The sequence below is a fragment of the Dermacentor albipictus genome, chromosome 7 (assembly GCF_038994185.2).
Source record: "Dermacentor albipictus isolate Rhodes 1998 colony chromosome 7, USDA_Dalb.pri_finalv2, whole genome shotgun sequence".
Taxonomy (NCBI): domain Eukaryota; kingdom Metazoa; phylum Arthropoda; class Arachnida; order Ixodida; family Ixodidae; genus Dermacentor; species Dermacentor albipictus.
In genome coordinates, this window is record NC_091827.1 from 143,345,037 (window position 1) to 143,360,619 (window position 15,583).

At 42.3% G+C, this 15,583-nt stretch overlaps 1 protein-coding gene across 1 annotated transcript in view; it reads left to right on the top strand.

Moving 5' to 3' along the window:
- The first annotated feature begins 602 nt into the window (after positions 1–602).
- LOC139047310 (RNA pseudouridylate synthase domain-containing protein 1-like) overlaps positions 603–15,583 on the top strand; it is a 180,226-nt gene continuing 165,245 nt past the window's right edge. Inside the window, exon 1 of the mRNA XM_070521139.1 lies at positions 603–1,153. Within this exon, the coding sequence (XP_070377240.1) occupies positions 824–1,153 (330 nt within the window). The 5' untranslated portion in view covers positions 603–823. The remainder of the gene's footprint in view (positions 1,154–15,583) is intronic.

Genomic DNA, 15,583 nt, shown 5'->3' on the forward strand with positions numbered 1-15,583 from the left:
TGCGGCATCATGTCTTAGGCCGCTGGTACAGCCGGGGGCAAAACAGCACGGCATAGGGAACTTCTTGCTGTCATGAGACGCGGAAACGCTTCTTCAAGAAGCTTTTCAAGAGAGCAAATCACGACACATCACACAACACCTACAAAACGGAGAAGGATAACAGCAGACGACGCAGCGCAACCAACATGAAACCAGAAGTGAAAGCAGAAGTCATGTTTCAAGTTCATTACCAGAAACGCATTTACAATACCTAGCTCAGGTATGACAAATTTTCACAAAGAGGCTCAAAATTAAGAACTGTGAAATAAGAACTTCTCAAAATTGAAACCAGAAATCTACCAGAAATGGAGCAACTTCTATCAAAAACGAAACAAAAAACTGACAAAAGACGCGATCGCAGCGCCGCTAGTTCGCGTGACCACCACTTCGGCCATCTCCCGAGCGGAGCTGTGAAACTGAAGTATGTCTAAGAACGTTGCGGTACACTAGCCAGTATATTCTAGGCACTATAGTTGAAAGCAACATAGAGTTTCTCACTATATGTAGTGAGAAACTCTATGGAAAGCAAGCCTTAGCCACAGTCCGGTTTGAAGAGATTTTCAATCCAATCCAAATGCGCATCAAATCCACAGTGGGGATAAAAAAGCGCTGATAGGAAGCTTAGCAGGTGTACTGTGAAAGAGCACGTATTTCAATTTTATAGTTGTGTGTATGCATTCGGTGTTCGTCCGATGAAGCGAAACCAGCGCCTTCTTTAATAAAGGAGACGTTGAGCGAAACGCACCTACTACGTAAGCGTATCTTCTGTGAAGTGAGAGGTGCGATGGTTATTGTCACAGGCGATGCCAGTGGAACGGCTGTTTGTTCCGTCGAGCCGACGAATCGTGACGCGGAGGTGAACGGCGACGAGGAGATCCACGTGCTCCACCGCAGTGAGCATTTCCTGGTGGTCGACAAGCCTGCCGACCTGGTGATCAACACGCAGAAGGCGCACGAGCATCCCGTGACCGTCGAGACTCTGCTGCGGCGACAGTGCCCGGAGCTCATCGACCCCGCCGTCGAGCACGGCTTTCGGTTCTGTCACCGGCTCGACTTCGCCACCAGCGGGGTGCTCTGCCTGGCGCTCACACGCGCCGCGGCACGTGCTGCACAGGTGAGTGCAGCAGAAGGGAAAACGAAGTAAGGTTAGTTAGGTGCAGGAAACCGCCTGCTCGAAGTAGTGGCGGCACTGGAAGCGCAGACTGGTTAAGGTCCCTAAATAAAACGTAAAGGCACGGAGCAAGAAACATTGAGGAGTGGAAACTCCGCTGTTTGCGGCGACCAGAAAAGGTCACAAGCCCGCGGAGCCGTTATCGTGCTGGCGGCCTGGAAAGAAATTGGCAGCGACTCGTGTAACGCGGTGCTCCCCAGACGACTCCACACAGAATCGACTCCTGCAACGCACGGAAGTGACGTCACTTTAATAAATTAAGGCAGCGACTCGTGTAACGCGGTGCTCCCCAGACGACTCCACACAGAATCGACTCCTGCAACGCACGGAAGGGACGTCACTTTAATAAATTAAACTAAAAACAATTGAAATATATCAAATCTTACTAAACAATGCGTTTAACTTCCAAAGATATGAAAGAAAATTGTCTTATGCGTTCATTAATGTACACATTTTGATTAAAGACATCAACGCAAAATTATTTCAACTATACTGTCATGCGTTTCGCTATAATAATAGTCAGCGTTCCATATTACAAGGCAGAAAAATATTTTGCTATCTATCAGGTGCCTGCAGAGATGGAAAGCAATTTTTTTGAGCGTCTTGTGCGTCACCCGAGAGCCCGAGGAATGTGGTGGGGCCACAAGCACACGCACGCTTCTCCCCCGTTTCCTCTCTGGAGCAGCAGACGACAAGCGCTGCAAGCGTACATGCCTACGTTTACGTCGCCACACGCTGTGTTTACAGCAATCTCCGAACGCCGCAATATGGATTTATATACAGTGTGACAGATGCGTGAAACTGCAGTCTTCGCACTGTCACTCGAACGTTTCCTCAAAGGGTCGGGCCCATACGAGTTCTTGCTAGCTGTCTAGCACAAAAGTCGGTCACTACGATTCGTTTTCGAGATCGAAGCAACCAGTGAACCAGTTTTGACACCCCTTTTCCTGCAGCGCCGTGCGTCTTAATGTCATCATAGCTGCGCAAATATTACTGACTCGGATCGCGGAGAAACCGATGTGGCCGCCACAATTAATAGTGCTCGATTATAAACAGAAGCTTTCTTTTCTTGCGTTCCCGGGATTAGCCGCGTCCTCGTGCTTATCCTCGAGTAAGTTGAGCGGATCCTTGAAAGAGTAATTGTAAACTGGGCCGGTCCCTAAGACCTTGAATATGTATTCAAGATAATGTATAATGAAAGGTACGGTGACCCAGTCGTGGTTGCTTGTTGAGTTTGGAAGGCTTAAACAGAAGCAAACCCATGCTTTGCCATTGGCCAATTATCAATTAAGGGAACACATTACGAGGTCAGGCAAAGAATGCACCTGGGGAGGGTGGGAGCTTCACATTTCGGACCTATTTCCTATAGTGATGCATATTATTAAGATTCTTTTATGTGAAATTGCTGAACGAAAACAAGTAAACTTCAAATATGCTCCATATTATAGCTATTATCATTCTGAGCTTAAAGCCTCCTTAAACTTCTGTAATAAGTCTGCCCCTGGCACTTGATAGAATTATAGATAAACAAGATATTAAAACACTTGCATCCTGAAACACTAATGATTCTTTAAATTATAAAACAAAATCTGTCATTTCAGGCATCTTTGTTCTGCATAAAAAAGAAAGCCATTGTAATTCCTCTTCTCATGGAGCAAGATTAGGATCCATCTATGGCAGCTAGCAACAGGTCTGTGATACTTACTGTAGCTGTCTATGCAAATTGATAGATCGCATCATCTCCTACACTTTCTAGAAAGCTAAATAAGCCGTATCAATGCGGCTTTAGGGAGGGCAAGTTGACGATCAATGACAATCGGTATACACTGAGCCCATCAGGTTCTTTCTAACTACATATTTCCAGATATAAAAAAATCTTGTTACACAACATGGCGCTATGGAATCTTGTGAGGCTTACCTGAAATAAGCATCTGTGACATATGCTGAGCATAACAAAACTATGTGAGCCCATCTCACCCCGCTATTGATTTTTTCGTCACGTACAAGGCAGAAACGCCCATCTCACCATACTACTTGAATTGCATTGAAAGCCTCTCATGATGCCATCTAGTCCATCTAGCACCCCACATCATAATAGTGCAAGTCCCTCTCTATCACTTACGATAAAAGATTCAGTCACTTACTGCATTGAAGCAGCTCAAACAAGTTACAGTTAAGAATGCTACAAATCTGTCAATAAATTCAGACTCTACACTTCCTTACATCTCAGTATTGAGGTGCGCTGAGTACAAGGGCACAGATGGAATTAGTTCAACCATTTGGGCAGTCCAATTGGCTCAATCAACTGCCTCATTTGTGACACCTAACTGTATTCCTCCACCTAACCTAACTGTAATCCCCATGCTCTTCACCACGCACTGGAATCTTGCCTCTGGTGGGACACGTATATATGTGCCTTACTTCCCCGATAAGTCTGCTCCTTGCCTGTGACCTTACCCGGACACAGGAGATATCTCTTCAGAGATTTTGTCCTGGAGCAGCCCTTAGACAATCCATCACTTGGGCTTAGGGATCACCTAAAGCTGACTAAGAAATGTGCCCCAAGTGCTCAACTCCTGTAGCAACGGCAGTGGCATATACAGAGGGGGGGGGGCACGAAGGACACATCCCCCCTTCCCCAAGATGTCTGTATGTGGCTGGCAAAGCCCCGACCCCGCCCCACCTCCCTTCTACTCCCTCAACCTCTGCATCCCCAGTCAAGTGCGCCACTTAGTAGCCTCATGCTAACATTCACTCAGATTCTGAACACTGTTGCCACACTGTAGTATATGGCATGTCAAATACTCTGAGCTATCTACATGGCCAACATGCAGACTGCCATTCACAATGCATGTTAAGAGCATTGTTGCCAGATATTGGACAGATCGATCCTTGGAAATCGTTTAATGACCCATGCTAAGCATTTGCCACCTTAACAGTAACAATGCAAAGAGTGCGACACCTCATTCCTTAAGCTTCCAAGCATGTGCTAGGTGTGCATATATGCAACTGCAATACTTATAACTGAAATAGAAGTATACATGCTCAGAGTTCATCACTGATGCCTCAAAATCACAAGCAAGAGTATTGTTTGCAGCACTGGGACCTTCTTATATTGCATGTGAGGCTGTTAATCTGCAAACAAGCATCCTTACAAGCAAAGCACTAACAGTTATTTTCCCCATATTATAGGCACAAGCATTCATAAAGCTATATTACTACACATTGACTGCCTTAGCACAGTGAAAGTAATAAAAACATATAAAAACCACAAAAACGTGGTCCTAAGCTAATTACACAAGTATCTGTGCATGGCCTAATTGCATATGGTGCCTGCTCGCCGTGGCTTAGAATGAAATGAGCTTGGAGCACCGGCAGAGTCCGAGTCATGAGGGCCCAGGCTTCCCCTGAGAATGCTGGCATTTTAGCGCTCATAGTGTGCAGTGAGGTCCCCCTTCTCTTTTGCAAATTTTGACTTGGGCCCCCTGTAGAGGCTGCCTAGGATACATCTCTGGCTCACAGATTAGGAAGAAGCATCCATCACTTATAGAGGCCCTGAAAGTGGAGCTCACGTTTCATTCACGGACCTAAAGCTTTTCTTGCGTAAAATGTTCAGAAGCAATTTGCAAGATACATGGAATATATAAAGGCCAGTAATGAATTACACACAGTGCAGAATAACTGAAAGATGGGCAAGGGGGGGCAGATTTATAGCGATGTCTTGCTTGGCAGCACGATGTAACACAGACAAAAGAAGAGAGGTGAAGAAAGTAAAGACTTGGCACTGTATACACAAGAAAAATATTTGTTTAAGGAAAATGCTAATATATACATAGATATATATATGTCCTGAAGCAACAGTATTCACAACGAGAAAAATAAATTGCAAAAGTAGATTCACAAAGCCAGTGATAACAAAACAATGTTAGAGAATGGTAGACATGTACAAAAATAGAAACGTAACAATAATTCATTTCACTCAGGACACACATCTGGATAATTGCATTTCTTGGTCACAAGGGTCACAATTTAAGCCTGGCTAATACATTTGTCTCGTAATTTGTTGATACATAATGTTTCAATTATTTCGCTCATTAATTTGTTGCAATGATGGGAAAGCATAAGTGTGTCATTGAGCATGGGGTTACATCCACATGAGTGACGGTAACTGGCCAAATAGTAAGGCAGTCAAGACGAAGTGAATGGATGGTGGTGCTTCTGCACTCTCGTGTTACACCTCATCACAAGATAACGGGATCAGGTATACCAAGTCTAGGGAGCAGCATACACACTTGGACGCATGTTTTGTTTGGCAATCAGATTTTGCTTTTTCTGTTTTTACCTTTTTACACTTCGTGCAGCCTGATCCCAATGGAAAGACAAGCAAGGTGGCTGGAATTTGGAATGTGGAGAATAAAAACGGATGGCATGTACACATTCTTACCTTTTGATGAGCAGCCAGTCATCAACATGCAACAAGTTTGGAGGGTCCACCTGTTCTCCATGTCTTTATAGACATGTTTTATGGCTAGACTACCTTTATGGAGAACAGGTAGTCTAGCCATAAAACATGTCTATAAAATAGGCCTATCCATAAAACAGCATAACAACTATTTATTATTACATTATATTTTTTTAATTTATTTATTTGGCAAATACTATCAGCCTTGTATAGGCTGTGACATGAAGTGTGATATAATGTGCACCTGCTTACCTTTCAGTACAGCCCTTTTCCTTGGCAACAATCTACTTTTCAATAACAAAACTGTCAGGTACTTTTCTCAGTGGTGTAGATATGCTGGATATATATACAGTGTCTTTAAAGTCTTAAATCATAGCATTGCCTCCAGTTGAAGGCTTAAGCTGCAATGCTGCAGTGCACATGGAGTGCCAGCTTCCAAACCATTGTGCGTAAGGGCTCTGGAAAGGCACAGAGTGCTTGGTAAAAGACCACACCAGTTCAAATGCTTTATCTTCTCATCTCCTCATGCATTTTAGCAAAGACAAACATCACTTATGGGCTTGTAATTTTAACAGCAGATATATTTTACACTCCTATACAGCAAGTAATTTTAAGCCTGTATACAGCCAATATTAATTATTTATAGCAATCCATTTTTAAGTGTTAAATGTATCATGAAACATTCATGGCATTCTTTAGTCATTCCAGGCCCTTGTACCATTAAACATCAGACATAATCAGACAAAAAGGGACATCAGCATAAAAAGAATATGCATAAGGCTCTGACTTGCCTAAACTTGACCATGATTGCTACAGAAAGGTAGTTTTGGCAGTTTTAGGCACCTGGCAGCTGGAACTATGCGCCAGCTAACACTGCTTTAACCAGCACCATTCCCACTCCCACCACTGCATCTTAGGTTATATAACGACATTTATATAATGACCAGTGTGACATTTTTAGAGGCATTCACCTGCCGTACATTGTGTTACCTGTGCACATTCACAGAGAACTAACAGTTAATTCTAGCACGCAAAGAAATACAAACTTTCGTTAAAAATTATCTATGCCATAAGCTGCGCACATATGCTGTTAAATAAAAGAGTCACGTAAAGGTTATATTGATGCTTCTTTATTCCCAGTAAAGCGAATAATGATTGCAGTGAACGGACCTTTATGTATAGGTATTAACCATAAGGCCAAAACTGCCTTTCTGTCACAATCATAGTCAAGTTTAGGCAAGTCAGAGCCTTGTGCATGTTCTTTTTACCCCGATGTCCCTTTTTCTTAGCACACTGCTATGTTCTGGTGAAGCTTTCATTTCTACCACCTGTAGTATTGTCCTTACAAACAAAATAATGCAACTTGTTTTTAATTTACAATGTTCTTTCTTTATTTTGATTTTTTCGTCAAAACTTGACATTTGAAGTGAATTGTAAAACTGATAATTTGTGATACAAGAACAATATTGTGCAAAGTTGTTGAATAGGTTAAGGTCTCAGAGTCTACCAAATTTCAAGAGGCTCCACGGATTGGTATAGTTGATAAAAAACCGTAGATATAGCAACTTTTGAAAATTGTAGCAAATTAAGCAGTTATGCTAAAACACTTCTGTTTTGCACAGCTAGCTAGCCCTTCTTTAGGTCTATGTTTTACAGACAAAAATATATTCTTTGTAGCTGTAATATATTGTATTTCACATTGTTGCGAATTTCCAAGAATGCCTTGTGCATGAAATAGGTGCCTCCGCACTGAGGAATTTCCCAATTTTTTTTTCCTCCTAAATATTCATTTGGCATAGAAGTCATGTTTACTTTCATGCTACTGAGTGATACTATGTGCATAAAATATAAAATATTCTATCGAATCTAAAATATAAATTTTTTGACCCGTGTTGACCTCTCGTGTGATCACGCAGCATGGAGACGATGGAAACTGACACAATTTAAACATCATACGTGAGATAGGTTTTCAAAGTTGTCTGCATTCCTGCATGCTTGACTACAAAAGATGTCTAAATGTGTAAGCGTGGTGCTGCCACATCAGTACACAGCAGAGACATTAGTGATGGCCAAGGCTTTACTAGCTATCGAAATAAAGCTTTACATGTTGCCTTAGATATGATGTGCATCTTATAAGTATGCAGCACTTTCCTGTGAAAATTGATTTAAGAGAGCAAGATACCTTTTGCCAACAATTGAAGCAAAACAAGTAGCCTCAAGGCAGCTTTTGTAGGCTAAAATAGCTTCACTTGTTCAGGGAACATGCTGGTTTACCCACACAGGTACTAATGCAGCCTATACTTTCTAATAAAGCACATCTCATAGCAGCTGACATCCTTGCCTAACTTCTTTCTTTTCTCATCACAAAGCCATCACATATGAACCTCGAATATTTTCATAGTAATAAATGAGAGCACAAAAGTACACATTAGCCTGCCCGTAGTTTCCAGGCCTCAATTTTTCTTCTCTTCGATGCTGTCTAGAATCATCGCCAACTTTCCTAGATGATTTAGTGGGGCAGGATCTGATAGCATGCATAATTAGTGTCTCACAGTCTTGCAATAAGCCTTTCCTTCATGTCAATTGGACAGGTGTGTGCATATAAAAGAAAAATAATTTTTAATGCTGTAAATGGGTTGATGACGGCGATCCATCCTACGTTGCCCTGAAAATCATAGCCTGGGTAAATTGCACAGTGTCCTGTAGGCATCCTGATATCTCACGTAAGAAATAGCTGCATAATTACTTCTAAACATTATTCTTGTATTAGTGCTAATATAAGTACAGTGCCATACAGCAGGAGGTCAGAAAATGTCATTATCATGGGAGGATCTCTGTATAAATGAGAAGAGAGAGCTGCAACTAATAGAGAGATCAGTTATCGTAGCTGTCTTACATGCTTGCACAGAATGACAAGTTCCATAATTGTGCTAAGCTGGGCATGCAATTTACGCATTTGGATTGAGATAAGACTTGATTCAGTACCATTATTGCCCTCACTTCTCAGATGGTGAAATCTAGTATAGCCCACCGCTGAGCACTCGGTCAACGAAACTGTGCTTGATAGGTGATACATGGTGAAATTTAAAAAAACTTGCAAGTTGGTGTGTCACCTCAGAGTGAGCTCTACCAGCACTTGGTTGAATTCCGTATACTAAGTCCAAAGTCAAGGTCGATGACTTCCAGACTGGCCTAGGCTAGTTCGAGCCTGAACCAGAAAGATGAATTCCAAGGCTAAGGAGAGGTAGCTCATTAATTGTTAGCATGACTGATGGGTTGATTCCTACCTCAAAGTCAGTTTTGAAGACTGACCTTACTTCTCCTTATCTTAATTGTTAGTAACATGAATGCAGCAGGACTTTCTTATATATAGTTGGGGACCAACACTCTCTGCATATTCAGTGAGTATGTCAAAAGCATTTTGCAGCTGTTAAATTGCATATCAAGATTCCCATACGTTGATCAAATTGTCATGTCATCAGCATAAATAAAGAATGCAATGCTTGTGATGTCTTGAAGCCTCCATGCAGGACAAATGATGAACAGCAAGGGGGCCAGAACAGAGCCATGTGGCACACTGTGGTTTGAAGCACAGCTAGGATCCAATATGAAAACAATTTCCATGCACACTAATTCTTCTCAGACTCAAAAATATGAGTACCACTTTTGTTACCTGCTTTGGTAGACAAAAGTCTTCCATGTTTCAAAAATTACCTAAATTATGTTCTGCATTATTGCATGCATTGGTTGTATCAGTTGCCACCACCGTCCACAACTAGTGGCTGTGAGGGGAGACAAGCAGGACACCATCTGACAGGAGAGACAGGCCATCCTCTGTGCCTAAGTACAATCTGAATCCAATCTGTACTGCTGGGTACATTAATTTTTATATTCAAGCTCCCATGTTTTTCAATTGGTGCATACATGGCCATCATTAATTTCATTAACCAATTTATGTCTGCTTCAGGATTGAAAGCTTCAGTCATATCCTTGCCTTGCATTAGCTGACTCCATTCTAGGCCAGTGAGTTATGCTATCTCGAATTACACCTCCCAATCCTCTGCTGCACATTGCTGCCCTCCTTTCCTCTAGCACCAATTTTGGTACTCTTATAGATTATCAGTTAACTGTCTTGCATATTATATATGATAACTGATAATTTCTAGTATCATCTATTCCTTGTTAATATATAGGATATTATACATCACGCTGCAGATAAAATTTATATGTCCAGTAGCAAGTATTATCAGTGCAAATGTGGCAATGTATAAAAGACTGAGTGAACAGCAGCAATGCAAGGAAATTAAGTGATGGTTGATTGGCTGTGAAATTAGATGCATGCGGGGGCTAACCCAAATTTTTTTAATAGAAAATTTGCCACATGTATTGCGATTACAAGCCAATCTTGCAATTTCATAATAGGAGTGTGCATATATTCAAAATTTCGGATATGAGTCAAATAGTCTTTGCTATTCAATTCGTATTCGATTCGAGAATTCACTATGTGAAGTTGTCGAATAGTACATTTGTTTTGTTCGAACACTGTAAAAGACAACAACACTTGTTGCAGTCTACAAGGAGGAAGACTGATATAAATGAAGAATCGTTGAATGGTTATAGTGCAGGACAACTGTGATTGTTGCGCAGATGATCCAGTTTCTAAACAAAGATATGGAGGAGGTCATTTACATGCTATAGTTGAGTAAGCATGTCGTGCCTTAGGAAGACTTTGCATTTGCTCTTTTGTTTTGTCAATCTCTCCATATGCTTCGATTCCTTCAAAATGATATGCAGGGCTGCAGTATTGCCCTTAACTCCTTCACTGAGCTGTATACTCTACTATACTCTACTACATGTGTCTGGGACATGCTGTTCATTTTCTTTTTTTTGTGACATGGTCATTGTGCACCAGATATGATTGTGTTTTCCTTTGCTTCTCATTTACAAGCTTCCTAGTTGACTTGACATCTAGTTGTTAATGGCACTATACGCATCCAAAAAGGCCAGCAAGTCTGTTTTTCCTTAACAGACTCTACCGCATTTTTCATTTCGTTATTTTAGAAATTGGGAATATTCAATATTTGATTCGATATTCAGAGGTAATTTTTCCTGAATATTGCTATTGATTCAATCAGAAAATTTCGCTATCCAAGCATGCCTATTCAATATTAAAGCTGCAACAATAAAATGCTTAGGTTTCAGTGCATGAGAATAATGTCACTTATAATTGCTGAATGTTGTGGCTTACGCACTGTGTGCATAACTTCGCCGCTTATATTATAAGCAAGAAAGGCACAAAAAGATTGCTTGGAGGCAGGGTACAGCTGAAAAGTGAAGCTTGCTTGACATCATGTCATGCGTTGAGGGCCCCTAGATGATAGTGATGGCTGGCAGCCAGCTCAGGTATAAAATTGGTTTTGTCTTATTTTTTTCTCCTCAGTGGCTCTGGCGAAGTGACATAGGAGCGCTGCGCCAAGAAGGCTGCAGCAGAGAGAGCTCACAGTGCTTTGCACAAAGGGAGTGACAGACTGTGAGGAGTTGAAAGATACTTCTTAATTTTGACAGCTGATGCTATCTTGGCATACATGCTATTATCTGAAAGTTGCACATATCTACTAGGAGTTCCTTGAGATTTTCAGTTTTTTTTATACATGCTGTGATTTGTGTGCAAAAAGGCATGGAATGTTTTCGTTGATCTTATGAATAAAACCACTTTTTATTGATTCACTATTTTTGTATTTTGACTAAGCATACAAGCCGTAGAATCCTTAAGTTTTGCAGTGACATGCATAAATGTTGATATAACTAATATTGCATTGCACAGCACTTCCTTCGTTTCAAGCAGCTATGCACAGACATGCGTGCAATGACAGAATGAATGTTTGCATTTACCATCGGCGCTCAGCGTTGCCCATGTATTAATTAAGTTTACCAATACCTTAGCTACTTCTGCTGCAAGATTTATGGCAACGCTTGTGTTGTCTTGTTAAGCTTGACTGAGTTTAACGACATCACCTGGTCTGCCTGAAAAAGACACATTGAGATGCAAACTTGTGCACAGTGGCACAAAATGTTTTCACTTCACATCACGCGCAAAAGTGCCACCTGTGCTTTCATGGCATTTCATGCAGCCCTACTTCTGCCGCGGGTTTTACCGCAACGCTTGGCAGTGCGGTGATGTTCGACAAGTTTGTAATTATGTCGCACGATATGACCGAATTTCACGCTTTGAGACGGCATCTTGAGCGGAGCGGCAGCAAATGGTTACATTCATCTTAAGCACAAGCGCACTGTGGAGTTACTCGTTCGATTCCACGATATGTTTGCGTCTACCGAGGGCTTTACCTCAACGATTGGGCAGTGCGTTGAAGTTCGACAAGTTTGTTATTATGTCGCACGATATGACTGAATTTCACGCTTTGAGACGGCATCTTGAGCGGAGGGCCAGCAAATGGTTACATTCACCTCAAGCACAAGCGCACTGTGGAGTCACTCGTTCGATTCCACGATGTGTTTGCGTCTGTCGAGGGCTTTACCTCAACGCTTGGGCGGTGCGGTGAAGTTCAACAAGTTTGTTATTATGTCGCACGATATGACCGAATTTCACGCTTTGAGATGGCATCTTGAGCGGAGGGCCAGCAAATGGTTACATTCACCTCAAGCACAAGCGCACTGTGGAGTCATTCGTTCGATTCCACGATGTGTTTGCGTCTGTCGAGGGCTTTACCTCAACGCTTGGGCGGTGCGGTGAAGTTCAACAAGTTTGTCATTATGTCGCACGATATGACCGAATTTCACGCTTTGAGATGGCATCTTGAGCGGAGGGCCAGCAAATTGTTACATTCACCTCAAGCACAAGCGCACTGTGGAGTCACTCGTTCGATTCCACGATGTGTTTGCGTCTGTCGAGGGCTTTACCTCAACGCTTGTGTAGGGCTGTGAAGCTTCATAAATTCTAATAACAGCGCATGGTCTGATAGAATTTCATGCACTAAAGCGTTTAATTATGTGTGGAGAGGCAATGAAACTTCATACTGCGCTCGCAGCTTCACAGGCATAGGCTATTTTTTAGACCAATGATAATGCTGTGCAGGTTTCTTTTGATGAATGAATAAGTGCTCTTTATGTAATGAATGGTAATCATGCTGTGAAGCGTGCAGCAGCAGTCATCAGCCATAGCCGGCGCTTTTTCGAATGTTTTATTATGCTTCTGTAAACTGAGCCTGTACGTTCGAGTTTATGCTTCACATAAGACTTGAGCGTGATTCTCTCACAGGAAAAGCGTTTAGCAGGCTTGTGCGTTGAGAAGCCGTTAACAATGACTGACCGAGAGGGAACGTAACGTATTGTACGCATTGGCGCTGTGCATCGTACGTAGCTGACCGAGCATTGGATATGCAAAGCGGGTAGCCATGTCGCAGAACTTTCGCTTGACACCGCTTCTAGCAGAACCGGCGCATAATAATAAACAAATGAAATGCTGAAACTAGCGGTAACACCCACATTGTTCAGGTACGAAAGAGATCCGGGCAAGCATTGCAAGTCAATCCAATCCTCTTATGTCCTAGCGAATCGTAGTGTTCGTGAGTTCGCGTCTCTTATGCGCGTTGTTTAAATTTGAAGAGTGGGAGTCGCTTCTTAATGCTTTTCCACAATGATGAGTCTGACGGTGAGTTTTACGATGCGGTTACGAGTTTTACAATATTTGTATCTAAACAAGTGCGTCTGCTTTCGGCTTGCTATAACTGTTCCTCGTCTGGATGGACAAGTAGCGCGTTTTGCAAACAGCATTTCTAGTGCGGGATTAGGTACTGCGTCCGAGAAAATTTGCACTTATTATGTAGTAGCGAATAGTTATTGCTGCTCCTAAACAATGAGTCCACAGCACCGCCACTGCAAACTAACATCGAATTAACGCGCGTTGGGTGTTCGCACTGAAATGTGTGCCGATGTGTGGTGCAAGGGAAGTCCCTGTACTCAGTTTAGTAGGAAGCTCCATGCTCTTGCTGATGGCTGAGTTCTTTCATAGCATGGGGCATACCGCCCCAGATGGTGCAACGTGTTCAGTTCTAGTATCCGTAACTGGAGAACACCGAGGCAGCTTGCCCTAGACGCGGGTGCACTCGGCCGCTGTTTTGCTCCATCGCCATGCAACCGAGTAGTCCTTCGTTGAACCGTTTTCTTCTGTATCAAGCCACTTCCTCCTGCCCACAGTGGCACCATTTCATACAGCATGATGCAGCAACTCATTTCTCTGTCCTGCTTGCACTCAGCACCCTGTCATGTCTTTCCCAGTGAAAGCTGCAATAATTGATGCACTAGGCATGCTTGAACTCGGTTTTAGCTCTACTGAAACTTTGCTCAAGCAAAGTCGTATCGTGACTGTTCTACTACCATTCTTCCACTTCGCACCCTGCCATCCGTTCTGAAAGTGTGACACCTGATTTAGTGTGGACACATTTTGATGAAGTTTTTAATACATTGATGAATTAACAAGACCTTGCTCCACTAAGCTTGAGCAGGTGTGCCAGTTGAGTGAGCATGATTTCTTCTCTGCTCATAATGCCGACATACATGATTGGCAGACAGGTGAAAGATTGGACTTAAAAAACAGTGGTGTCACTTCTAGGTGCTTGACACATTAAGAGATAGCATGACATATTATGTGCATGACACATTAATGCATAATATAAACAGCTGCAAGGACCCACTAATGGGATTTTACTGGGACAATGTTAGTTTATTACTTTGAATGTGATATCGCTGTAGGTGAACTTCAACCGCTTTGAAGGATCTAGCAGAAAATGTAGCCTGATCCCAAAGGCAGTGCAGTCTAATACATCATCTCAAAGTACCAGCTGTCAAGAGGGAAGAATGCAAGAAACTGGCACATTTTGCACGCACCAGATGTTTCAAAGAGTGACTTTGGCACAAGAGAAGTGTATGTGCAATGATGTGTTAACGGTTAGAACACAGGAAGTAAAATATGGATAGAATTGAACATGCTCTCAGGAACGGAGGAAGCCTAAAAGCAGTGAAGAAGAAACTAGGAATTGGCAAGAATCAGATGTATGCGTTAAGAGACAAAGCCGGCAATATCATTGCTAATATGGATGAGATAGTTCAAGCGGCTGAGCAGTTCTATAGAGATTTATACAGTACCAGTGGCACCTACGACGATAATGGAAGAGAGAATAGTCTAGAGGTATTCAAAATCCCAAAGGTAACGCCGGAAAAAGTAAAGAAAGCCTTGGGAGATATGCAAAGGGGGAAGGTAGCTGGGGAGGATCATGTAACAGCAGATTTGTTGAAGGATGGTGGACAGATTGATCTAGAGAAACTGGCCACCCTGTATATTGCCTCATGACCTCGAGCGTACCGGAATCTTGAAAGAACACTAACATAATCCTAATCCATAAGAAAGGGGACGCCACAGACTTGAAAAATTATAGACCGATCAGCTTACTGTCCGTTGCCTACAAAGTATTTACTAAGGTAATCGCAAACAGAATCAGGAACACCTTAGACTTCTGTCAACCAAAGGACCAGGCAGGATTCCGTAAAGGGTACTCAACAATAGACCATATTCACACTATCAATCAGGTGATAGAGAAATGTGCGGAATCTAACCAACCCTTATATATAGCTTTCATTGATTACAAGAAAGCGTTTGATTCTGTCGAAACCTCAGCAGTCATGGAGGCATTACGGAATCAGGGTGTAGACGAGCCGTATGTGAAAATACTGAAAGATATCTATAGCGGCTCCACAGCCACCGTAGTCCTCCATAAAGAAAGCAACAAAATCCCAATAAAGAAAGGCGTCAGGCAGGGAGATACGATCTCTCCAATGCTATTCACAGTGTGTTTACAGGAGGTATTCAGAGATCTGGATTGGGAAGAATTGGGGAT